General features: G+C 38.4%; 1 protein-coding gene across 6 annotated transcripts in view; it reads left to right on the top strand.

The window, feature by feature from the left end:
• Positions 1 to 569: 569 nt before the first annotated feature.
• Positions 570 to 27,505, top strand: part of LOC127979768 (POU domain, class 2, transcription factor 2) — a 48,057-nt gene continuing 21,121 nt past the window's right edge. For all 6 annotated transcript variants that reach the window (XM_052585394.1, XM_052585390.1, XM_052585393.1 and 3 more), the window contains exon 1: positions 570 to 1,753. In XM_052585394.1, coding sequence (XP_052441354.1) covers positions 1,651 to 1,753 — 103 coding nt within the window. In that variant the 5' untranslated portion in view covers positions 570 to 1,650. The remainder of the gene's footprint in view (positions 1,754 to 27,505) is intronic.

Genomic DNA, 27,505 nt, shown 5'->3' with positions numbered 1-27,505 from the left:
ATGTCGGCAATAATCTGGAGTGTAAGTGCGCGGCATAGATTGTAGCTTTATTACTGACAGCATTCAGTGTTTCGGAAAAAGGGGATGAAAGGTAGAAAGGGAGAGACAGCAAGAGAGATACCCTAGACTAGCAATAGACCAAATGAAACTTTTGTGAGGTAGCGATAATCGGGTTCTGTTTGTTGTTTATTCACAGTATAATCCGCCACGTTAAATAATCACCATAACATATCAATGGTTTCTCCCACTGGTCGCTTAGTATATCGCACGTGTTTTTTCCACAGACATATACCTACACATGTAGATGAGGATATGTGATGTGAGCCACTCGGTGAATGTGTGTAAGATTTTCGACCAGCGGCCCACCGCGATCATCACAGTCATCATAATGAAGAGTAATCAAGCGATCAATACGCAGGATAGCTTGCCTTGTATGGGATTAGTAAAAAAAAAAAATGGGGGAGGGGGAGGTATGGATGGAGGGAGAGAAAGGGGGGCGGGGGGAGTATAGCGGCTGCTCCTCTCGTTTCAGTGTTGCTTTCGTACCGGGAGGCGGACAGAGCTCGCAAGCTACCGGGGTTCCCAGATAACGGGACTATCGTAACGGACACACACGCACACACAGACGGATGGTGGTGGGACAGAGCCAAAGAGCCGAATTCCGCTTAACGGGTACCGTGTTGTTTTCTTTTCGTTCAGTTTCAACATTTCGTGCACAAGGAGTGTTGCTCCTTAATTTATTTATCGATTGATTGCGTTTTAATTACCGACTCGTGAGTGGAAACGAAGGCGGGAGCGTATCGAGCCGCTGCGTAGCCTTATACGTGCGTGGTTATTTAAATATATTAAGCGATTCTATTATATTTTATACAAATAAAAATAAATGCTGCTTGAAATGCATGCAATGTGCACGAGATAAACCAGACAGTAGGAGAGCTAGAAACCAAATATTTATGTTTAACCTTTGCAAACCGTTTTAAACCCAGCCACCGCGACTTTATTGTAATGTAACCAAATAGTTTTGTATTAAAGTGAAGACGATTTTGACTCGATATTTGTTTTAAAAAGCTAAACCAAAGTGAAACCGGATCGCGACGCGCGCAAGGCCATTGTGACGTTTACCGGCCGCTCACCTGGTCTCGCGCGGGATACGCAAACCCAGGAAACGTTATGACAGTTAGGACAACAAGTGAGTTTTGAATTTTTAAAAGTCAGAGTTTCAGCCAACTGTTCGTCGTTTGAAAGCGTAGGTCTAAAACGTTTTGTTATTCAAATTTGTAGGGTAATTTAACAGATTTTCAGACAAGCCTACAGAAAGGCAAAACAAACGTTGAGTGACTTTTAGCATATATTCTGACGATATTTAGACCGCTTGAAAGATCCCGACTATCCGTCGGTGTGTGAGTCCGAGATAGAACATCCCTGAGGAAGAAGTAGCTAATGACTTCGAGGCACAATACCAAAAATGTAAAGATAGCTTAAGACATTTACTTAGGTTGTACAGTTTAAACCAAATAGTAACTATTAATCTACCAAAAAGAAAAATAAAGAAACAACCTCAAAACACAATAAGCAACCAAAGAAAAAGAAACTCAAGACAAGCGCCAAATACAAGAGCCCATTGAAGAAAAGCCCAGCCGACAGCGGATCATGTTTGTTCCCTTGCCGGTGCCGTTGGTGTTTCAGAGAACCGCTCCTGATTTCGGCGCCTGGCGACTCAAGTCTCCGCTGCCTCTGCGCTCCGGGAACTCCGGTAAGAGATACCTTTACCTCCCTCTGGTGAATGTCGGTAACAGCTTTTCTTTATTTCCCCCTCACACTGGGAATAAAAAAAATCTAAATGTGGAGCCGAAACACCTGTTCAGCCCCAGACAACCGTCTGAATGAAATCCATATTTTTCTATTTCTTACAAATCACTTTCAAAACCTTTTGTAATCCGTTTGTGTAAGCATATATTTTTATAAAAACGTGCCACTTTGATTTTGCATTAAGGGAGGCTGGTTGAGTTGAAAAGACGTCTGCCCTAATTGCCCTCGTCTGAATGGTTCGTCTCGGCCTCTTTTGCCTTCATTCATCCTTCTGTCCTCCCCGTATCTGCTTCTCCATCTGCCGTCTGACTCTCTTCTCACGACCGGTTCAGGGAATATTCATGGTAATTTATCGATTCCGCCGAGATCGATACACGCAGACAGCGGGGGGAAATACGGAGCGAGTGTGTGACTTTAACAAGTTTGAGAATGATGAGACAGAATGTCACTTATTATAGTAATTTACAGTTAGGCTATTACAATTAGTACAAATTATTATAGTAGGCATATTTACATGGAAAGTGTGACATGACCCTTTAATGCGAGGTGTTACCAAAAATGTAGGTTTGAAATGAAAGAACATCGTATTTTTCCTTGTATAAGGAGTGTTGGTTCTGAAGTAGCCTACTGCATTATAGTGAGGGGGCGGGGCGCAATGTTTGCGCGCAGCGTCTGGCGTTTAACGAAGCGGAAATTTTCCAACCAGCAGATGGATTAAACGTATGCGCCACTTTAAGATCATGTGTCAGGTTAAACAAGACATACACCAGCACACGATGACTGAAATGTAATTAAGGAAATTAAAAACTTGGCACCGTTTTCTTTAACTGTTTCGTATAAGAACTAAATGGATACGCCATAGTCTTACTGAATGAAGAATCAGAATCAGAATCAGAATCAGAATGAGCTTTATTGCCAGGTATGTTTACACATACGAGGAATTTGTTTTCGTGACAGAAGCTCCGCAGTACAACAGAATGACAGCGACAGAACATAAAACACATAATAAAAGAATAAAAAATACAAATATGTAGACAGTGAATGACAATATACAAATGACAATTGTAGGCAGGTATATTACAAAGTGAAGTTATGTATGTACATATATATTGTGTGCAAGATTTAAGTGTATACTAAGTATGTGTGTTAGATAAATAAAGTGTGTGTATATAAATATAAAGTGTAGTGTGTTCGCCATTATTGTCAGCTGTTCATAAGATGGATTGCCTGAGGGAAGAAACTGGTCCTGTGTCTGGTCGTTCTAGTGCTCAGTGCTCTGTAGCGTCGACCAGATGGCAACAGTTCAAAGAGGGAGTGTGCTGGATGTGAGGGGTCCAGAGTGATTTTGACAGCCCTTTTTCTCACTCTGGATAAGTACAGTTCTTGAATAGATGGGAGAGTTGAACCGATGATTCGCTCAGCAGTCCGGACTACTCTCTGTAGTCTTCTGAGGTCAGATTTAGAAGCTGAGCTGAACCAGACAGTTACTGAAGTGCAGAGGATGGATTCAATGATGGTGGAGTAGAACTGTTTCAGCATATATAGCATATATATCAGCATATATATTTCAGAAGATATTTATTTATTCATTTATTATTCATTTAGTTAATGAAAACGAAGCTGAAGGACACAGGTAGAGTCCGCTCATAAGGTTAGGCCATAAAGTTAATTTTCATATCACCCGTTTTCAAGAGTTTTGTGGATAGCCTATTTTTTTCTTTGTTACATCTGCAGAACCAATCACTTATCTTCATTCACAAAAAGTAAATATGGCGTCTGCCCTGATACCCCAAGAAATGAGAGCAGGAGTATTTAATTACTCACTGGTGCCTAAATGAGCAAAGAGCCAGATATTAATCTTTTATAAGCTACACCACATAATGGGCCCACGTGGTGATGTGCTTTCTTGAAATGCAGGTAGGTTAGTGTTAAAATTGGATTGGCCTGCTTGTTTGGTTAGGGTTTATCTTTTAGGTCAGAAGTCTAGTGGACTGGAGGATATTGAGAGAGGAAAAGAGAGAGTGGGATTCTATATCATTCCTGAAAATGACAGAGACATTGATTTTTAAATATACATTTAAAAAATATAAATGAATGGGAGCCTTAAAAATTACAGTGAACAATTAATTGTGCAGCAAGTTCATTTTGAACAGGTATTTACAGTGTTTTCATGTTTTTATTGATGGATGCGTTATTGATTGTGTGTGTACTTGTGTTCAGTGTTTGATTACACTTACTTGTGTGTTGGGTTTGTCTGTTCTTTAAGGTAATAAGCATTTTTTAGTCTTGTCATCACCAGTCTGGTGATGAAATAACATTGTCACTTGATGTGTCACGTTCTGTTTTTCTTATATTTAAACTGACTTTTTTCCACTAAATGAAAAACAAAATGAGCTGAATGTATTTGGTGTTCAGACTTTCACTTGGTATCAAGACTTTAACCTTTTCGGCTTTTAAAATTATGCCAAAGGTTAAAGCTTTCACGTCTTTGATAATATAAGACTCAAAATGGACACCAGGCACCACCGCTGACATTAAATGCTGCAGAGGTCAGAGTGACAAGCGGAGCAGCCAGTGAGGATCTTTATGTTGTGTGAGGGAAACTACATTTATGTTCAGCCTTATTTACAGATGATAGACACTATCGGGGGGATTGGGTCGAAGTTTTTACTAGGTTTTTCCTTGCCGATGACCATGAAGATATCTAACCCTTTTACTCTGTGTGTTTACTTTAGAATCTTAGTATCAGGGAGATTGGGATAGTCTGTACACTATATTTATAATGTAGCTTTGAGTGCCTAAGCTGCTGGGAAACACATGTTTTCTAGCAAATGCTGCACTGTTATTGATGCATCAGTGTTTATTTTAGTAAACAGCAAATTTAATATTGTGAACATTATCTTTATGACTAATTTAACAATCTGCCCAACAGATATTTCACTTATTTTCATCACATTGTGTAACATTCTCACAAAGAAATGCTATGCAGAGCACCGAAACAGTGGATCTGTGATGTCAGCTAAGCTTTGGTTAAATGTTGCTAATATAAATCTATGCCCTCAATAGTGTCTATCTGTAAGGAACACTGTACCTTCCCTCACTAAGCATTTTCATTTATATTGGCTGTGGATGAGATGTACAGCTCGACCAAAAGGTCTAAGATAACATCAAAACATATCATTTTGTATTTATTGTTTTTTTTTTTTATTACAAATTCAAAAATTAATAAATTATGTTCAAAGTATAAGAAAAGCATGATGTTGGCCCTGGTGACTGGAGGAGTGCATGCATCTCAAGTGCATGTAGGCAAAAAATTGACATACAAACACACAAAAAAATTTGTAACACTTAAATGATGCTGTTAATATAATTTGTGATAGAAAGAAGAAAATGAGAACCATTTCCACTAGTTGTCTCAAACTTTTGAAGCCCGTTGTATTCTGTGTTTTTAGCTCTATGAATGCTTATAGAGGTGTTTTAACAGGTCAACCATTATTTTTAGGCCTTATTTCCCTGGTGCTGTAATCAGGAACCTCATTGTTGTACTGTAGTTTTTTGCGCAGTCTCTAAACCCCTTTTCAGGGTCACTTTTTTGGAATAATAGTCTTAGACAGTAAATATATCCACAGCCTAATCACTGCGGCAAAACCACAAAATACTTTTATGCTGCTGTATGAATCAAAGAAGCTGCTCTTTAGGAGAATATAGAGGTGCGCTTAAGGTTAAAGGTCAATGCGATCAGGTCAGTCTATTGCTCCTCCGCATGTCTGTCTGCGCAGGTGAGCTGTTTACACTGATACAAATTTACAGTTAGATGCGCTGCAAAGTGTCTTAACCTCAAACAGGTATTGATTAAGGAAGATCAGTCCTGCCGTCCTCAGCCCGAGAGCGCGAGTGTGTGTGTATATAGATCGGATTTGAGCATGAACGTCGGCGAGTCCCAGTGCTAACGTGATTGCGAATGACAAAATGTCCACCCGGGTTTGTTAGGGACATAATGGGGAATCAATAGACACAACAGAGATGTCAATACAACATGCTTTATTGCATTAAACCACCTCTCTCTTCCCCATCCCGACACCCAGGCTTACCCTCCACACACACACTCACATGCGCGCCAACACACACACATCTACCGGTTTGCGTCTTTTTTTTTCTTTTTTGATGTTGCACTTACAGGAAACTGAAATCATTTGAAGTACTGCACTCATTGCACTAAGTATCTCTGAACACATACACACACATGCATTAAGCCAAACGCACTCACACGCACACGAGAGTTCCCTGCTGAGAGCCTACCTTTCCGATCGGAGCCATCTCTGTCCCTCCATCCATCTCTCTCTCCCTCCTGAGTATCCATGGAGACATTCATAGGCCATTAAGCAGATGGTAATAAAGGGATGTAGGTAAACACTCTCTCCCCTGCGCCGGCCCTCACCTCTGCAATGGAGACCACCATCAAGACCACTGCCGACTAAATGGACCTCATTCGGACTCCAATACCCCATATCTGACAGGGCCAAGTGGTTTTTTCATGCTCTGGTGTGTGTTTGCGTTACCTGGTGTGTAGGTGAGGACGTATGTGTAATGATCGCTGGAGGGACAGTGTGTTGGCCGATTTCTGATAGCTCTTAACACACTGAGCGCTATTACGGCCCGACCATGTGAAATGGGATCCAGTGGTCATATTGTGCAGGCGGAGCAAGACATCGCAATCTCTCTTTCTCTCGATGGACCTTTATCAGACTCATAAACCAAATTACACGGTACAGCCATGTTAATACACTCTCGCTGGTCAACTGTGACCTGTGCCTTTATGTTTCTATGCCTCTCTTGTTAGAAAACCAGTTTATACCAGTTTTTAAAAAATGTTCACGTTAAATTTGTCGTTTCAACTCATGACTTTACGTTTTGAAGAGTTTCCACGCTGCTTTAACCGTACAATAATAGTGGATGGTTTGCTCCAAATAGAACAACAAAAGTGGCATAAAAGCTTCATAGAAGTTTCCTGTCTTTTAGAACCACATCATAGTTTATTGTGAGGAACAGCCTGCATAAAAAAAGTTTAAAAGCCGTGGTCCACACATACTTTTATTGTATGGAAGAAAGCAACTTTGGAAATTTTGCTAACAGCAACACATTTTGTTTTACATTGAAAAAAGTAATAGGTTTTGAATAAATTATGAATGTTCTTTATTATTATTATTATTATTATTATTATTATTTTACTTAACTGGCACTGGTGGTTTCACAAAGAATGTCTAAGGTCCGTGGAAACTTTTCAATTCGACAAAAGGTTCTTCAGAGTAGAAAAAAAGGTTCTTCAAAATATTTTACACACTAAAATAAATGGTTCTTTTAAGAACTGTTTTTAGGAAACCCAAAATGGTTCTCCTTTGGCCACAGTTAATACATTTTGGAACCTTTATTTTTAAGAGTGTTAGAACCACTTTTAAACCTGTAACATATTTTGTGTGTGAAATATACACAGAAAATTTGTTTTCCATCTGAACATGGATTTTAAATATTTTTCAAACAATGAAAAATAATGGTATAAAACAGAAGAAATTTACTGCAGTATTTTTATACAGTAAGGATGTATAGTGAGACATGCTTGCAGTGCATTGGCTATGCATTCACATCCACGCTCTTGCATAAAGTATGTTTCTAGCCTAAGGTGGTCAAGCTGGTTTGTTGCTGGACTAGGGTGGTCTACCAGCCCAAATAAGCATGACCAAGGCAGTTTACCTGATAGAAATAACTAGCTCAGACCAGTCAGAAACTCCTGAAGCTTCATTTCTCAATCTGTCCATTACCCTTTCACTATACTAGTTGTTTGTACAGTGTGTATATAAATACCAAATACATTTGCCTTATATCCAGATTGTAAATCTTTCTTTCTCTGGAAGCAGCGTGTGAATAGCTGTAGGGCTCGTCATTGAGGTCAGGGTCTTGCCGCCTCTTAATTAAGCTCAGGAATTAGATTTCAACACACACACAGACATTTACCCATTTGAAACCACATACATTTACACCAGTACGCAACCCTGATTATAGAATTCACAATATGAGGCAGAGATTTTGCTTTCTTTCTCCACCTCACTGTCATTCCCACTTTTTGAGTCCTTACCAAAGGAAATCCCATTCTTTTGAAGGAAAAGAGTCAGGGTTCACACATTTTATCATGGGGAGAAAGAGACCGTAGCCCTCTGGTCAGCTGTGCGCCATGAAGAACAGAAATTGTTGTCTGTCGAGTGGAAGAAAGGATAAATGTGTTAGATGAAGACCAAGAGTGTAAAGCGGAACGTAAAACAATCAGGTATGCATTCATATTGATTTTTAATTTCATCTTGCTTGAATTAATATTCGCTTTTAAACTTTTATCGATCAATCTGGTCTCACCGTGCAGGTTTCTGAGCACGTACGCATGGCTTTGACAAGTATTTACATTGGACCAGTTGTCCATGATGTGGCCATTTAAGTAATAACTTGGACTCATAACAACCAGCTCGTTTGATTGAATTTGTCCCTCTCCCCTGTATTTCATATCAGCTCCAGGACTGAGAGTGTCCCAATTTTGGGTGGGCTTTTCACCATCCAGTTTAATTTGATGGACAAGCAGTATGAAAATGAGCACGTGCATGTATCTGTGTGTGTCTGGACCTCAGGGACGTGCTGCCCTTCCCCATGGTTGTGTAGTGGGTACAGTTGGGTTCAAAGGGAGAAATTTAATATCCCTCCACAATGTATACACAATGAAGGGGGTATTGCAACAATGGTGCGGAATAAGTGGGAGAGAGAGAGAGAGAGGGAGGCAGGCGTGAGCGGCAGCTTTTAATAAATCTGAGTGCTTTTACGCTTCAATCTTCTCAAAGTAACCACATCTTTACCCTACAACCCCCTCAGAACACACACATTCACACACAATGCGAACATGTACTCTTTTACACTTTTGACAGTAGATGTGGACAAAAGAATTTAAAGAAAGACATTCAAGCTCACATGTTCATAAAAAGATTTGCAAAGAACTCTTTTGAATTTCAAACTTTATCTATAGCAAACACCTGTATGTTTTTGTCTAAAATGATTGAAAATTCAGCACATGCGAGTGTGTCCAAAGGAATGTTGAGAATGGGTTGCACACTTCACATAAACACTGTCAGGTCAAGGTGCTTGTTTATAGTTTGCACAAGGACAAGCGCCCAAGTTCAACATTTATTTATTTGATTTTTTTGTCCACTTATTTTGTATTATTTTCTTTCATGGCCTTTTCATTCTTTTGATCCTGAAATGAAATCAATGTCCCACCTTACAACCATCTTTCTTCATATTTCTTCCTTCAACTCTTTGCCATTCTGCTTTTCTGCTGTTGCTTTTTGTATTCATTAAATACGATATGGAACTGAGGTCTTCTGACTCTTCTAACTTCTTTCAACTCTTCCAAACCTGAACCTATACTGCGACATATTTTTTCAATATTATTTGATGAATAGAAAGTTAAAAAGAACAGCATTTGTTTTGAAAAATAAATATTTTTTAACAGTTTAAATGTGTTTACTCCCACTTTTTAAAATCAATTTAAAGTCTGTACTAGATGAATAAAAGTAATAATTTCTTGAAAAATAAAATCTCACCCAAACTTTTTAATGATAGAGTGCATAGAGACAGTAACATTTAAAAATGGTGCAGATGAAAAAAAGAATTATTAACTCTATTTCAAAATCTAATGCTGTGGACTGTAGGCCTGTGATCGGCTTAAGTTTAATGAGATATATATATATTGATATATATGATTAATTAGATCCAAATCATATGTTATATGGCTTTAAGAATTAAAATGGTTTGATAGCACGAATGGCACAAGTATTACATAGAAAGCAGTGTTTTCACTTCTGTGTTTACTCATGATGAGACTTCTGATTTGTGTATGTATGAATAATATGTATTTGTTAAGAATAACTAGGTCAGGTGACCCACCCCATCACTTCTGCTCCTCCCTACGTCTATCCATCTTCCCCTGTTCCATATGCAGGATGAATATGGTGAGTATATGGCCGGTCAGCTGCATAATTTTATAAAGAAATCCCGCTCTGATTACCCAAGAGGGTAACCAGGGGAACGTTGCAGTTGGTACGGGGTGTGGTTTACCTGACAGGCCGCCCGGCTAATCCCGCAGATAAGATAAATAGCTAGCGTAGCTCCGACCGTAAGTGGAGTTGACCTCCGCCGGCACGGTAGCGGTGCATGTTTTAAGATAATGAGGGAGTTGTGACATGCACTCATGCGCGTGTACTGCGTCTATATTTAGAAGGAGATTTGTTAGCATTTTTATTTTAGTTGTAATGTACAGGCAACAAAGGAAATCTCCAGTCACATTAGCGTATTCAAAAGAGCCTGTGCGCATACGTGAACTTGTAGAGCGGCTCTTGAAAGGGAGACTCTTGTCAGGGCGGCTGTGTATTCAAATTTTCTTTTTAGAGACCTTGAAAGGAATCTGAATGTCTCAACTGGTTCAAATGCCCTCAAAAGCATGCGCTGCGAGTGTGAAAGACGCTCTTTTCTGCGAGTGGCTACAGAGACACCCCCGATTGGAGTGTGTTCACCAGTTGTCCATTCAGCCATGCACTCTGACCCCTCGTGCCTCCCTTTGTCTGCCCATCAGGGGCAGTGGGGGTTGACAAGTTGACCCCTGACCCTTGCCTCAGCCCTACCCCACCTTCCGCCCCTCTCTCGTGCCCCTTCCATTCACATGCAGCCACTCATCATCCCCCCTCTGCTCTTTTTCATCTCGTCCCATCTTTCTAAAAGCACCGTTTTCTTATTGACTCTCCTGCTGTCTCAAGTTCAAGGCCTCGCGAGCCGCTTGCATTGAGACGGGAACCTCTGCCTAGTGCCTAGTGTCTTAATGCACCATGTGTTTGGATTGCAAGCAACATTGTGATGTGCATCAAAATAGGTTCCAAAATTTGAGATATTGGACACTGTATAAATTTAGTTGTAATGGATCTTTAATATTGCTTTCAAAATCCAAGAAAATCAGCTGTTGTTGGTTTAAATGTATAAAGACGTATTTAAAGATGTAATTTTTGGTGATATATCCATTATAAGTGTTTGTGTGATGTTCAGATACAAATTTCCTATGCATTTTGGAAGTGTTTGACCACAATTTCAAATGTTCATTAAGAGTCTGGCTTCTCTTGTGTGATTAATCAAAGCACACAACAACCTCAAACCTGAATGAGTCAACTTTATAATGTGTACCAAAAGTGCTTCAAAAATGTGGAGCTGTTGTGTTTGCGATAGATGTTTGAGACTGCCTTTCAAATGTATCTCTACAAGCAAATCAACTGTGGTTGGTTTGAATTGAATAGCCTGTGTTGTTTAATTAACCAGAGTTGTTGAAAGTTCTCAGGGATGAGAAATGCATGATTCTTGTGGCATGTTTTATGTTTTATGTATTTTTGAATCCATCCGTTGTAAATGTTTGTGCGACATTCCTATTTCTTGACATGCGTATTGATGCATTTCAAAAGTGTTTGACCTCAATTTCAAATCCTCATTATGAATCTGGCAGCTTTCGCAAGATTAATCAAAATCACACAAGAATAACACAAAACACTTGGCTGTTAGTAAATACCACAATACACCGCAAATGACCTTCTGCATGGCATGGAAGCACAGACTGTGAATCGTTGAATCACAAAGAGACACATGTAAAGGGTGAATATGAATCAAAACAGTTTTACATGTGAACTCGAGGAATGTTTTTGTGCATTGAACAATTTTGTGTGAATGTGGTTGTTGTGTCCTTTCTTTGTATGGTGTAACTGAATGATTATCAGAGTGGCCTCAGAGTTGAGGATTGAAAATAGAAAAGAAAAGGGGAAAGATTGAGATCGGGACAAAACCAATGAGGCTGAATTTGTCGTATTTCACATGAATGAGTTCTTAATGTGGTATCAGGAATTTTAAGGACACATGAGATATATATATATATATATATATATATATATATATATATATATATATATATATATATACAGTTTTAGAGTTTTTGTATCCTCAGTTAAACATTGTTAAAATTTGCTTGACAACAGCAGACTGTCTGAATGTTCTACCATGGATGACGATAATAGTTTATTGTATAGCTGTAAAAGGAAACGAAACATTACTGTGTACCGCAATCTGTAGAAGCAGTTTTTAAGACCTCCCTTTTAACACACATACACACACACATACATACCAACTGCACTTTTGGCCCTAAAAGCCCCTTTTTACTCCCTTAATTTAGTCAATTTCTCGTCCATCCTCTCGACTTTATTAGAGGGCAATGAGAAACCACATACAAAAAATAACACAAAAAGATGTCTGACAAGATGCTTGTCAGAATTCTGAGCCTCACCGCATGTGTCTTACCTTGAAGATTTGTCCTCACACTTTTATTTATCCGTCAGAAATGACACAGATGACAGTTAGGTGTAAATGCTGGTAAATTGGAGTATGTGGTCACTCACTGTATGGCTATGCCATTGCAGTAATGGTATATTGTGTGTGCCATTTTCCAATGCTGAAATTATTAAAGCATTTGTCACTCTGACGGAGTGCTGGGAGATTGTTCTATCTATCTTTGTTGTGCTTTGATGTTATTTCAGCGACCAACTTAGTGATGACTACAATATATGGTCATTAGCAGGGAGTCCATATTTCAGTCTTATTATTGTTAGAAAAATGTCACATGACTAGGGGTAACTCTAATAAGTTGTCAAGTTGTCATAAAGCATAGTGTTTATTGTGTACACCTACCTGTTATTTTCCAGGCTAATTAAAGTAGCTTTTTTGTACATTTAATAGCAGAAACTACAAGTTTGGGGTCAGTAAAAAAGTTTTTAGTCTGTTATGTCACCAAAGCTGCATTTATTTGACCAAAAATACAGTAAAATGCAAAGCATTATTGTTAAATATATTACAATTAAAAAAAAACACTTTTCTATTTTAAAATATTGTAAAATGTAATTTATTCCTGTGATCAAAGCTGAATTTTCAGCATCATTACTCCAGTCTTCAGTGTCATGTGATCCTTCCAACCGTCTACGCACACATTGGCAATATAATCGCCATTGGCAAGTAACATTTTTAGTTTATTCGCCAGACTGATATACTATTTTTTACACACACACACACACACACACACACACACACACACACACACACACACACACACACACATATATATATATGATTCCAATCATCTTATCTTTGTAAAATGGCACAGCTTCTTAAATCTCAGCTTCTTAGTCAGTCAGTCAAGCATTATATTATGGTATTAAGCACTATTTAATGATAGAACTTTAGTGATTAGAACTATAACTTGATAACCATGTATGAATGCATATTTGTCATTTGGGGTTTCTGTAAAAAAAATAATTAATAAATAGTAATAGATCATATTAATTATTATTAAAAGATAATACTCCTACCAATTCTACTACCATACTAACAATATACAATGCACTATAGATTGATGAGCTGCTGGTTCATGAATATTAGTCACATTGTCTGCGTTCGGGTGAACTGATTTGCTGAAATCAAAACAGGGAAGATAATAGATGAGCGCCAGCTAATGAAATTGCCATCTGCGCATTAGCTCCGCCCACTACCGGAGAAACCAGCATATTTTCTGCTTGTTCAAAAAAGTTTAATAATTCTAAATTAACTCCATCATTTTGTCAAGAAAATACAACAAATAATATAGTTTACATATAGCGTGTTGATTCAGCGTGGTAAGACTCTCGCTCTCTCTCTCTTTGCATGTTTGAGAAACAGCGCTACGAGCAAAGCGACGGCGAGTCGTGCGCCTTCACAAAGAGTTTACAGAGCATCAAATACAGGTGTGCTGTGTGTCCATTGAGATGAAGTGAAAAGTACAGATCGCTTGATGGAGAGAGAACTCTGAAGCACTCAATCAGTGTTCAGCGAGTGAAAATGTGCTAATCTTATAATAGCCTTGAACACATACTGGCAAGTAAAATCTAAGAATTTATTAGCCAATGGCTAACAATAGACATAGTTTAGTCGCCCAGAGTAAAATTTTGTCGCATATGCGAGAGATTTACTCGCAATGTAAAGGGTTGCCTTCAGAAAACATTCTAATATGCTGATTTGGTACTTCACAACATTTGTTATTAATATAGTTAATAAAAACAGGTGTGCTGCTTAACATTTTTGTGAAAAATTATGAATTATTTGGCAAACAAAGTCCAAAAGCACATTGTTTATCTGAAATATAAATATTTTATCACATTAGAACTATCTCTACTATCACTTATCAATGTAATGCATCCTTGCAAAAAAAAAAAATTAATTATTGACTCCAAACTGTTGAACATTAGTGTTGTTCAACTGGACAAAATGAATATAAAATTCCTGTGTTATTCCTTTTTTCTTTTTCTTTTTTTTTCTTTTTATCTTGAAGCTAGAGAAACTCTTAATTAACTTTCATAAATTTGCTTTATTAAATATTAAATATGGTGCCGGGTGATCAGATAATTCTTTTTTGTAATTAAAATAACACAAGCTTTAGTAGAGTCACACACATGGTATTGATGAAGAGCATCCAGAGGGGTCATTGCGTGTCCCCATCCATATCATTCCTGCAATGAGGAGGCTAGTTAACAGGAAGGGGTTCGGAAATGAGAAATGACCCAAAGCCACACCACCAACCCCTCCACCTCTCCCCTCCATGACTGTCCCATCCCCCTCTCCTTTATCCTTCCCCCAGGAAAAAAATGCAGCAGAGGGATGGGTCAGGAGAAGAAGGGGTGGAAAAAAGGTATATGGGGGGTATAACACAGAGAGAGAGAGAGAGAGAGAGACAGAAAGCATTAAAATTCATGGCCTTTTTTATTTTCCCCACTGAAAATCAATACTGTCTACTATGGATGAGGTGAACAGTGGACAACAGTGGTTGTGGGCAGGGGCGGATGGGAGGGGGTGTTGGGGGGTAGATAGATGGATGATGGTGGGATTGGATGGATAGGTTGTTGTTCATTAAGTGTAAGCTGCAGTTGTGCGGACCCTCAGTAAGGGCTATTGTCCAACGGAAGTGACATAAGGAAAAGCGGACGATGGGCTAAAGCAGGACCATTGAACAGGAAGTAACAGAACATACAATTCTGAACGGCTCTTACAGACTGATGAATCGAAATGAATCTGAATCACTACAGCTTTCTAATTGACTTTGAATCAAGGCAACAACAAAAAAATAATTGCATCTCTCTAAGCTCACAATAAATCACATTTGTGACTGTGAACTCCTTTTGTGTGTGCAATCTTTTTTTTTTCTTCCACTGAAGCACAATATGCTCTTTGAATCATTCTCAAATCAAGCTGGAGAACATGATGATCAGGTTTTGTTCATGTAGCTCCTTTGCTGCTGTCGTTAAAACAAAAGAGATGCACCAGAAATTCATGTAAACATTGAAACCTTATTCTATATTTATATATAATGTCCTTGTATGCACACTGTCACTCTCCCATCAGATATGACAGCTTCTTGTCCCAGCTTGTTCACACTCAGCAGTAGTCTGGTTTCTCACTCCATTCTCAGAGGCACGGTGAAACACTCACCTCTCACACTTCCTCCCCAGGACACCAGGAAGCCCATTACGATTGTGCATACATGTATGTCCAAACGCACACACACACATACTCCTGTATATGGTATGTGATCTGTGAGGGCTCTCTGTGCATATACAGGACTTGTGAGGCTGGTTACTATGGGGATAGGTGTGGAGGTGTAGACCCATGCTCTTTTTCTGACGTGGGTAAAAGAGTCATAAATAATGAAAAGGAAACTACATTGAAATGCAAAGGCTGAGGCGTAGACGTGGGTCGTATCGACATTTGTGAATTCTGTGGAGTTTCTATCTCAGACCTGTAGAGCCTGAAAGGGACTGAAATGTAGCAGCGTTTCTACTTATCTCAATAAGCTGTTGCTTAATATTTGTCATAAATTATAAAGGTGTTTATTTTGCTAAAGAAAAACGCCTGATGGTTTTTTTGTACATTTACAGTAGCACATTTTTATAGCATTTAGCCAAATAAATATTGAATACGCAAGTAATAATTTATGCGTTGCACATTATTATTTGAGAAGCATATTTATAGTAACTCTAAAAGAATGGAGCATGTTATTACATGCCTCTTTAGTTTTTAGTAATTTTTCATTCATATGTCAGGTAACTTTTTTTCTTTCTTCAGGAAAGTATTGTAATAAACAAATTAAGTCACAGAAAACATGCATACTGTTTTTTTTTCTTTTTAGAATCGAATCTTTTTTCATACTATGAATTATTAAATGCTTTTATTCTTTTTACACAAGTGCAAATATAATCTCAATTTTCACAACAATATTTGAATCCGATTTTTCTGTCTTCAAAGGCAATGGGAATAACTGCAAAGCTGAATCAAATTTGAATCACTGCAAGCTATAATTTAAAATCAATCAGTGCATGTTTCAAAATGAATTTGAATCACTACATCAATGAATCGAGTTTGAATCACTGCAAGCTTTGACTCCAATTCAAATTACTGCATGTTTCAAATTGCAAGTTTTAATCAAATTTGAATAACTGAACGTTCCAAAACATATCTACAGTGGCATGCAAAAGTTTTTGATCCCCTTGCAGAAAATGTGAATAATTTTAACAAAATAAGAGGGATCATACAAAATGCATGTTATTTTTTATTTAGTACTGTCCTGAGTTTAAGACATTGTACATATTACATTTAGTCCAAAAGACAAATTTTTTTTTTGAAATTATTAAAATAACCCCAAAAGTTTGGGAACCCTTGGTTCTTAATACTGTGTGTGGTTACCTGGATGATCCATGACTGCTTTTTTGTTTTGTGATGGTTGTCCATGATTCACTGTTTGTTCTGAACAGTTAAACTGAGCACTGTTCTTCAGAAAATTCCTGTTCTGCGGAATCTTCAGTTTTCCAACATATTCATTCATTGATATTCTAGAAGGAAACACAAAGCATTAAAAACCGAGGGGTGAAAACATATGAAAAGGATGAAGATGAGTTGAAAGGATGAAGTTGAAATCCTTTTTTTTTCTATTTAGTACTGCCCTTCGAAAGCAACAGAAGATAATTGCATGTTTCCTGTAACACAAATTAAGTACAATTTAACTTGATCTTCAAATTCCAAAAGTTTACACCCCTTTGGCCCCCGAGCATCAGTGAATGTTTGAACTTTTTTTTCATCGTTGTGTTGAAAAAAAAAAAAAAGTTTAGGGAAAAAAAACCAGACATCGATATCATCCAGGTAACCACGAACAGTATACAGAACCAAGGGTTCCCAAACTTTAGAATGGTGTTGTTTTAACAGTTTCAGCAATATTTTGTTTCGGACTATATGTAGAACTCTTTTATGTAAAATATCTTACTCAGGACAGTACTAAATAAAAAAATAACATGCATTCAGTATGATATCTGTTATTTTGTTAATATTATTCAAATTTTCACAGATTCTGCAAAGGGTTCCCAAACTTTCGCATGCCACTGTAAATCATCCAACGTTCTAATCTACTCTCAATTATTGCAAACTTCAAAACTAATGTGAAACACTTTGGACTTTTATTGAAGCAATGCCAGTTTGAATCCTATGTTCAAATCCATACAAGTTTTTAATTTAATTCAAAAGAATTAAAACTGTCAAATGGTTCTAAATGACCGCACGCTTTAAATCAAATTTGAATCCCCGCAAGCCTCAAAACAAACCGAATCACGTTGTGCTTCGAAACAGCTACGATTATAATGGGAGTGTTTTAGTTTCGCAGTATAGATGGGGCTTTATAGACTTTCAGATGACAGATAGAGGTTTGAATTGCACATTGAGTCGCACTTTGAGTGGCCTTTTTTATATCTAAGATTACACATGGAGGTGGACATCACGGATATAGGCCTGAAGTACAGATAGAGGTTGGAGTGCATTTCATGCTTACAGGTGAGGACAAATGTATGTGTGTGTGTGTGTGCGCGTGTTTGTGTGTGTGTGAACGCAGACTCTTTGAAGTGGAAAAGGCCTCTGGTTGGCAGTAGGCCAGTGCATCAATAAAGGCAACTGGAGTTTGAGAGCCAGTGAGAGGCATTTAAGTTCCATTTCTCCCAGGCCTTACAGCTCAGGAAAGACCTGCTCTCTCTCTCTCTCTCTGTCTGTCTTTCACGCACGCCCTCACAGAGAGAGAGTAATCAGGCCAGACTTGTGCTGTACAATGTTGGAGTGTGCCATAATTGAATATGTGTGTCCAGCTGTTTATGTGTGTGTGATTGGTTGCTGATTTTGAAGTGGCTTGTTAGACATACTACTAGCACAGTAGGCTTGACTCTCAAGTTTAATCATGAAAGATGTATTTTTGTACAAGGTACAAAGCACACAGCTGCAGTGGGAGACGCAAACAAGCACTTCTTTCTTTAGTTGTTGCCTGCTAATCTGGCTTCACGTTGTCTCTTATACCCGTGACGCCTAACCACGCCTCTCACTTTGTCCACCAGTTTCCTCAGCAGTGATTTACTATTTAGCCTAAAGAGAAGGAAACCTGTGATTTATGCAGAACTTGTGTTAATCCACAGTATCTTCATTTCTTTCCAGAAATGTTGCAGTTTAAAGGCTTTTTGCCATTTTTATTTGTTTCGAGTGTGACTTGAACACAAGTTGCAAGGCTTGTTGTATGTGTAGTACATGTATAAGTCCCAAAACACACTTTATGCCATGCTTTTTTTTTTTACTTGCAGTTAACTTCAGTACTAAAATAGTCATCTTAAAATAACAGGATTTTTTATATATATATATATATATATATATATATATATATATATATATATACACACACATTTATATCAATGTATCAGTATAAAGACCCATTAATATTGGGGAAATAAACAGTATATTCTAAATATGAGCGTTATTATAGATATCTGGTAATATTCACTTACATATTTACATATATTTACTTTAACACAAAAAATGTACTGTATTTTTTTTCTACACACCTTTAGAGTACTGTTAACATAAATAAATATACAAGACTTGGGCTGTTAATATTTTCCTATTAAATATTCAATAATTAATCTCATAATTTCTAGCCTTTATTCCACAGAATGGAACATTTGTTATGTTTGTGCATTTGAATTGATTTGTTTTAATATGATCATGATTGTTTGGCAAATTACTCTTGCTCCTGTTTTGCAAGTCACCTGCTTAATGCACACATGTGAATGTTTTAAATTATGTTTTATTTTTTGTGCAAACCCTTAAGCCCCCCCACCCCCCAAATTACAGACAGAAAGAGCAAAAAACTTTTTGTGTGTACACTAACAACATTTGTACTCTCATTTCCTTTCATTGACCTACAACACACTCTCCTCTCTTTGTCCACCGCTGACTTTGTTCTGTCCCGTTTGCTTCGTACAACTGTTACATCACTCAGCTTTTTTTTTTGTTCAACTCACAACCTATTTGCAGTACCCCCACAAAACACACAGCCGTCCTCCCTCTCTCTCTCTCTCTCCCCTTCTCTCTATTGATCTAGTCATAGTTTTCTGTCTTCAGCCTGCTGGCTGGCTGGCTTTAATCAATACAGATAATTGTCTGCTTTCTCCCGATGCCAAACAGTCTGTGTTTTTTCTCAATGAATCCAGGTCTTCCCCCAACTTACACACATACACACACCCAGGACCCACCTACCCGGGATTCCCCCCATTAATGGCGGGAGATAACCTGCTTTCCTTACCGATTTTTCCTCCACCCCCCCCACTCCCCCTCTCATCGATTGCCGTGAGATATCGCCCCACGTGCCCCGCTCTCAGTGTGTAAACACGCCGAACACGTGGCACCAGAACTACACACACTCGCACATAAACAAATACGCCAAGCATGCATTAGCAAATATGCAAAATGTTTCATTTATGTTTTGCTGCCGTTGCCCCGGCTTGCTCTGTCCAATCAAAAAAGGCATAGACGTCACTTTATATTCATCTGAAAGTCTTTGCCTTGCAGTTCATTGTTTTGCTGTTGCCAAATAACACAAAGGTTCAAACAAATTCAACATCAGGCTTGTAAGTAAATGTTTACTTAGTGAATCTGGCTCAGGTATCTTCTGATGTCATTGTGTGGACTGAGATGATTACACATACACAACGTATGATATATAATGTTCAGTATGTACTGAATCTAGCATTGACCTTGGATAAACAACTTTTGCAGTTTATTGTGTCGGCTTCACATCATCACTACAAACCCAATTTATCCGAGTCAATTTGAAGTTTTTGAGCTTTTCTGAAGAGCGGCGGTTTCAAAAACCCACTCATTCAGACGTTCACCCTGCTGTTCCTTAAAAACCTGATGACAAGCATCACAGGTCAGTGAAAAGGCAAGGACGTCTTTTCCAATAGCAGCGTTCCTGTAGATATTGTGAGGCAAGATTTTGTAAATCTTTAAAATCAAAGGACTCATCCTATACATACAGAGCCATTTTGAGTTCAAGGTCATCGCTTAGAAATGATGCTGACGAAATTCGGAGACCATTTGAATGAAAGCGTTCGCTCGATCAAAACTGCATTTCTGTCATAAATCGTTTTTTTTTTTTTTTTTGTAGATGACTTGAATGATGTTCTTTGGATGTTTCAGCATCATTAAGCATGCAGGAGAATCTGTTTCTTTGTCAGGTTAATGCTACATATAATAGCATTCATGTATTAAAGACAACATGAAATCAATATCGACTCCATTTACTTTATTAATAAATGCCCTCTGGTCTTACTGTGCACGATTCATCAATGCATACATTTTTAAAGAGATAAAATGTATATTTTTTATTATCTGTCATTAATTTCTCTGTCTGTGGCTTGATTAACTTGATGTAACTTGGGCAGCAAGGTTGGGGAAAATAATATTAACCAATAACATCACAGTATGATATGTTTTTCCACAGCACTAATCCAATCTAGTCTGTTATAGACGCAAATAGGTTTGCAACCAGAATTTGAGTCTAGCTTTCCCAGTTTTCACTTGCATTATTTCAATTTATTCTAATATTAAATCTTCTTTCACTTTAAAAACATTGGTAAGTCGCTACACTTTGCATGTTGCATTAATATATTCTTTATTGTCTTATTACACTATTATTGTTCACTTTGTGATACTAATTTGTTCCTTTATCCAGTAGTCAGTGGTCCAGTATTGCGGTTCTGGAGTTTCAGCCATTTTGTGCATCAGATTTTTTGCTGGTGCAATGAGAACACGGCCTGATCCAATTTGTGTTGGTCACCAGTGTGAAATGGCGGTCGGCCGGGGGACCGGCACTCTCCAAAGCCTCTCAGCTCTCTTCCTCTCCTCGTTTTTCTCTCTCTTTCTGTCTTTCTCTCAGCTGGTGATGTGCCACTCTCCCAGCATCTCACTACCATGGCACCCAGCACAACCACAACCCAGCAATCAACACGCCACACATATACACATGTGCATACACACACATACATGCAAACACTGACACAATGAAGCTGAAGAAGAAATCAGACTAAAGAAGAAATCAGACTATGGACTTTTTTATATATATATATATATATATATATATATATATATATATATATATATATATATATATATATATATATATATATTCACTGAGATATAAATATCTTTTAGCTAAGCTTACACTGTAAATAACGATAATTATAATGATAATAATTATTACATATATATATATATAAATACTAAATAGGTTTTACTGTTAAATTTTTTAAAAGTTACATTCTAATAAATATTGTTTTAAAACTTATATATTTTAAATCTATATTTAAATATTTATTATTAATAACATATTATTAAATATATTAAATATTTATAGAAATCATGTGATGTTGATCAACAACATGGTTTATAAAGATATGATACAATTTTTACTGTAACTGATAAGCTATATAGAGGAATCTGTCTTTAGTGTCTTTTTTTTTAAATAATCAGATTTTTAGATTTCAATATTTTAGATTTTAGTTAATAACATTTGATCGCTATTAAAATATAGTTTTTGTGTGTGAGGACAGTGAATATAAAGAAACACATCCATATTGTCCATATTATGATGGTGTTATGTTGATGTAACGTGTCATCAGTTGATGTATACAACCATTTGTAACTTTGATAAGACAATTTTGAAAGACTTTAGTTATTTTTAAATAAGGATACACCTAAACAAATTCCATAAGTGAAAGACTAAAATAAATTATGACGGATGTTCTCAAAATGACTTTTTGAATAAGATGGTATCAGTTGCCATTCATTTTACACATTTTCATGAATTGAATTTATTTTTACGTCCACAATAAGATCTGTTTCAGTTCTGTTCGCACCTTTTGACAGAAAGTGTAGTTCCCTAACACACTACAAATCAAAAGGTGACTTCACAAAGTACTTTTAAGCCACATTGAGCACACACCCACTCCCCTTTCAACATCTTTAACACAAAAACACATATCTTGCCATTTCCCCTTCAAATACACACACTCTCTGTGATTTTGGCAAAATTGCCATGCTTGACGACCATATAGCCAACGACGTAGCAACAAAGAGAGCAAGCGAGCAACGGATGGATGGGGGAGATGGGGGTTTTTGTGTGTGTCATTTGGTGAGTGAACATAAGTGGCACTGAGGCGGTAGAAAGGTAGGCTGATGGAGAGGGCGAGGTAAAATTAGACAGCAGAGTGGCCACCTTTTTTTGCACAGCCAGAGCTTAGGACGTTGTCCGAGAACGAATGTGGCCATGAGCCTCGCCATTCAAAATGGAGTTTGGTTAAATAACCTGTGAAAGAAGCACAGGTACCGAGGCCGAAATAGACGGGCGAAAGACAGAAAGACAGAAGAAATAGAGGTTGAACACACCCCAGGGAACCATGGGTGAAAAACCTTGCCCAAGGGCACAAGCAAAAGGTAGAGGGGGCCTTCATCCATCCAACTATCCCTCTATTTCTCTCCTCTCTCCATTCTTCAGGAGAATTGTCATTCAGTATATTTCCACACAGCCATCCTAATGTTTCCCGACGCTGAGGCACTGTTAGCATCGCTGCCGTGCTAGCCGACGACAGCACACCTACCTTACAAAACAGCCTTCGATCCTCCGAGAGAAATCTTCCTGCGGATTTCTCTCCCTCTTGTCACTTTTTCACAGGTATGCTGACATTTGTTGAGCCCACTTTAAAACTAGTGCTTAGCCAAGTACATGAGGTGATAAAAGAGAAACGGGAATGGAGAAATTAGGCCGAGGAGGATGAGGGAATAAGAGATCTGTAAGTTTGTGTGTATTCATCCATGTTTGAATTGTGGCCCGCTGTTGATTCGACTCCCCGCCGCACTTGCGCAAGAAGCGCTTGGGTAAATACAACCCGAAGCATCTCCAAATTGTGATTTTTTTTTTTTTTATCCCCAGGCCGCATAAATGACACAAAAAGAGTGCATGAGAGAATGCGAAACCGAATGAGAAAGAAATATAAAGACGAAGAACAAGTAGAAATGAGAGACAAGGGGGGAGGTTGTGGGCGTTGCAAAAGTGCCTCCAATATGTGCGGGTCTGAGCGCCCTCCGAGAGGGGCCCCGATCGATACCAACTCGGAGCAATAAAGCTTTCTCCCTGTCATCTCCACAGAATACAAAGCAGAATGGGGGAGAGAAGGGGAGGGTGGTGGTGGAGGGGGGATAGAGGGGTGAAAAGCTGTTCCGCTAGCCAGACCAATTTCCTAACCCTCCCTTCTCCTCTCCCTCCACCTTTTTTAGCCCTCCAACTACTACTACTACCACTATGCACACCAGCTTTTCTTTCCCTTTTCACGCACCTCTCCCCATCCACCTCGACTCGAGGTGTTGTGTCTGCTTATATTATTAATAGTGTTTGAATAAATAAACTTAATAATTCATCTCCGCAGTTTTAACTGGATTGATAGCGGGTGAAAGATTCCGCAGGATCCATCTCAAATGAAAGAGGCATGCGGAGGGACTGACCGCCGGGTTGGACGAGCAGGCCAGAACAGGTTTGAGGTCGTAGCCTTAGCATGTGAGAGAGACGGATGTGCAGGTGAGGAAAGAAAAGCAAGAAAGACATGCGGCGCAGGCGGCGAGGAAGAGGTCAAATAAGTGTTCTCTTTAATTGAGAGCCAATTTAAGTCCAGTGCAATCGATAAACCCATACACCGAGCAATCTGCCGTCCCCCATAACACATACATCATGCTGTTTAGTTGCTTAGTAGATTCTGTCACGGACGGACACAGACCCCCAGATGGGATTCGTTCGGATTGGCTCGGCACTCATTGAACTTGCCATGCGATTTGGATTTCTGTACATTTTGGCCATAATTACATGCTGCCTCGCTCCACGTCTGAGCCTTCCCTCTTATCCTTTATTAGAAGACAGCTGTGTAAATCTTCTCCTGTCATTCCCTCCTTTTATTGTACAATCACAATGCACCTGCACTCACTTTTCTTCTTCTCCTCTCTTTGTCTCTCTACCCGTCCTGCATTTACTCATGTCTTAATATGGTTCCTGCCACTTTATTTCGGCCGTCGTCCACTCCATCCCTCCATCCCTGACACCTCCTGTCAGGGTGAAATAATAGAAGGACAGAGGGTCGGGGTGGATGGACAGAGGGATGGAGGAAGGGCTGAAGCGTTGGCCTCCCTCCCTGTTATGCGCGTTCCCCCGGGGAGGGTGGTAATAATGGTAGCCATACAGGGGAGGGGGGGCGAGAGGAGCGATTATTGTCTTGTAGGGAGTCAGAGGTATCGATCGGCCCAGAAATATGTGGTGCGCGAAAGAGGTACTGTATCGGATATAATATACACTCCTGAGACGGCAGGCGCAGAGGCGCACACACACAATAATACAAAATACCAACCCGGAGACGCTCACGTACACACACAAATACAAAATACACACTGCCGGAGAGGCTTACGCACACTCGAGCACAAATATATTTACGTAAATCTGCTTTTAAAACCCGTGCAGCTAAGATGCACTCGAAAACACAGCTAGAGGCCAAGAAAATATGACATGCTATCCGAAAACACACACAATACACTAATACAGATGATTCATATGAACTAAAAAAAAAGCTTTTCGAATTGCATTAAACTGCGTTCACGGAAATGTTTTGTTAAGAACAGAAAAACATCATTTTGACCTCAGAAATACCTCTAAAATGCATGTTGGTAAAGTCCACTACATGGTGTATTTCAGTTACACTATCTGTTCTGAATTTGTTTGCGTTCCGGTTTGAGGTCTGTATTACAATTTAAATGAGGATATTTGTTTGTCCGAATGAGAACAAATCAACTTATTAGCCAGAACATTTCAGGTTTTTAGTTTGATTATCACATACACGCTCACACACACATATACACACACACACACACACACACACACATGCAGGTCTTTCACTGCTGTTGCCTGGCAACGTGGCTAGGTGTCCTATTGGAGAGCTGTGCTGTCCAGTGATGTCATGACCGCAGCTGACCAGCACTGCTGCACAGAGAGAGAGAGACAGAGGGGAAATATACTGAGCGACAACGGCCTTGAGTTACTATAAAGTTTGTTTTAAAATATTTGTTTTTAAAATATAATATTTAAATGAAAATAGACCTAATTATAGATATATTTACGTTCCACAAATTATATATATATAGTGATGCAACTAAATGTAATATTAAAACATAACATGTCTGAAGTGAATCTTGAATACAAAAGCTTGGGCAGTACATGATGCAACTTTAGTATTAGTATATTTCAGTTATGGACAGAGAAAAAGTGTGAAAAAGGTCTACTTTTTTTTACCTGTACCCTCCATTGTTCTGCTCCATTGTCTTTAAATCAGGTCAACAACCAATAAGATTTAACACCCTAACCTGCCCCTGCATCTCTCCTTGAGTCAAGGGGGAGTCACTGCTATGCTTGAAGTACGGGAAGGTGTGTGTGTGTGTGTGTGTGTGTGTACTGCATCTTTAGAGCACTGTGTTTGTTGAATTGGTGTTGCATTAGTTCTGGTTTCAGGAATATTCCTGATTAAAGCTCTGTGGATGGTGACTGTGGCATGTTCAAGATGATCACAGAACATTTCTGACACAAACTTGAATTTGCACAAAAAAATAAAAGTGTTGGGCAGTTTTGCAATTACAGTCAAAGTAAATGATTAGCCTCATAGACGTCCATTCTAAGTTCACTTTCATAAACGTTTAGTTTTCGTTTAGCCAGAAAAATTTTCCAATGTGGGCTTCATGTAGTAACATGCAAATTGAGACAGAAATATTATTTATTGTCATATTTTGCTAATATTATATTAATTAAAAATATTTAAATATAAAAATATTATAAATATAAATAATACCATGATTTTAATAATAAAGTAAAATTAAGTGATAATAAAAAAATACAAATAATAAAAATGCTTATGGATTGGGTAACATTTACAAATGTAAATTTAAAGGTTGAATCAAGAATTTAAAAATCGCAGTTTATCACTTCTTACTCTGTACTGTGTGAGGTAAAAGTTTTGATTTTAATTGATTTGTTAATATAAATGCAAGTTGGTGATTGATGGTGGTTTGTAGCTTGGATATTTGACATAAAATATGTTAGTGTAGCAAAACAAAATATTTTAAACAAAACATTTCAAGAACATATTTCTGTCTTTAGTGTTAAATGTTGTAGTGTAGTATTTATACTATGTACAATTTATATGTTAGATCAGAAATCTTGGCAATAGAATCAAACCAAAAATTATGGTACAAGAAAGTATTCTTTTTGAACCTTTTATAACTTTTTCTTTTACCTTCACATTAAAATCAGACTCAAACAAAGATATATGTCCATACATGCGCTTGTGTACCCGTTGTTTGGCAGCTAATTACTTCAAAATTAATTGGGGCAGCGCAACTAGTCTGTGATCAGCGGCCCACCATTATTTATAGAGCCGTCCCTGCGAGAAACACCGCCTCCTGTTCCTCGGAGGCAGACGTACCCCTCACTGGCCTCCCCAAAGGTCAAGGGGGGCAAGACCAGAGGGAGGGGGAATGAGGGAGGGTGCGCAGAGGACTGACCCTTGACCTTAACACACGCCACCCAGCATCCCTCTTTCAGTCCCTCGCATGGACACACACACACCCACGCGCCGTCTGTCACGGCCCTGACAGGCGTTACTGAGAAGCTTCGGGGGCACATAAAAGGGGGCCCGAAAACTTGCTAAACCCCTGACCGTGACCCTGAGCATTACACACACACATATTCACAAAACAGATCCATTATGAAGGCTTTAAACTAGAGGACACATCAACTGTCCTGTGGCTAAATCAGTGTGTGTGAGGGGTCTGTGAGGTGAAGAAGTGTGAAAGTGTGTGTGTGCATTTTCAAAACAAATGCAAGCAGGTGAATGATGCTTGTATAGCTTGGATATTGCACGGTTAAATCGTTAGTGTGACACAAAACTCAAGGTTTTAAACACTTTGTTGCATTACTGCTAACATTTTTTGTATTATTAGTAACATTTGTAGCATGTACAAGCAATATTTTGACTCAGAAACGGGCAATAATATTAAAAGAACTAGAAATATCAAACTAACTTAGATGGACAATTAAGAGACAATATTTCGAGACTGA

The sequence above is a fragment of the Carassius gibelio genome, chromosome B19, assembly GCF_023724105.1.
Source record: "Carassius gibelio isolate Cgi1373 ecotype wild population from Czech Republic chromosome B19, carGib1.2-hapl.c, whole genome shotgun sequence".
In the NCBI taxonomy this organism is placed as follows: domain Eukaryota; kingdom Metazoa; phylum Chordata; class Actinopteri; order Cypriniformes; family Cyprinidae; genus Carassius; species Carassius gibelio.
This window is presented reverse-complemented; position numbering and strand designations above follow the sequence as displayed.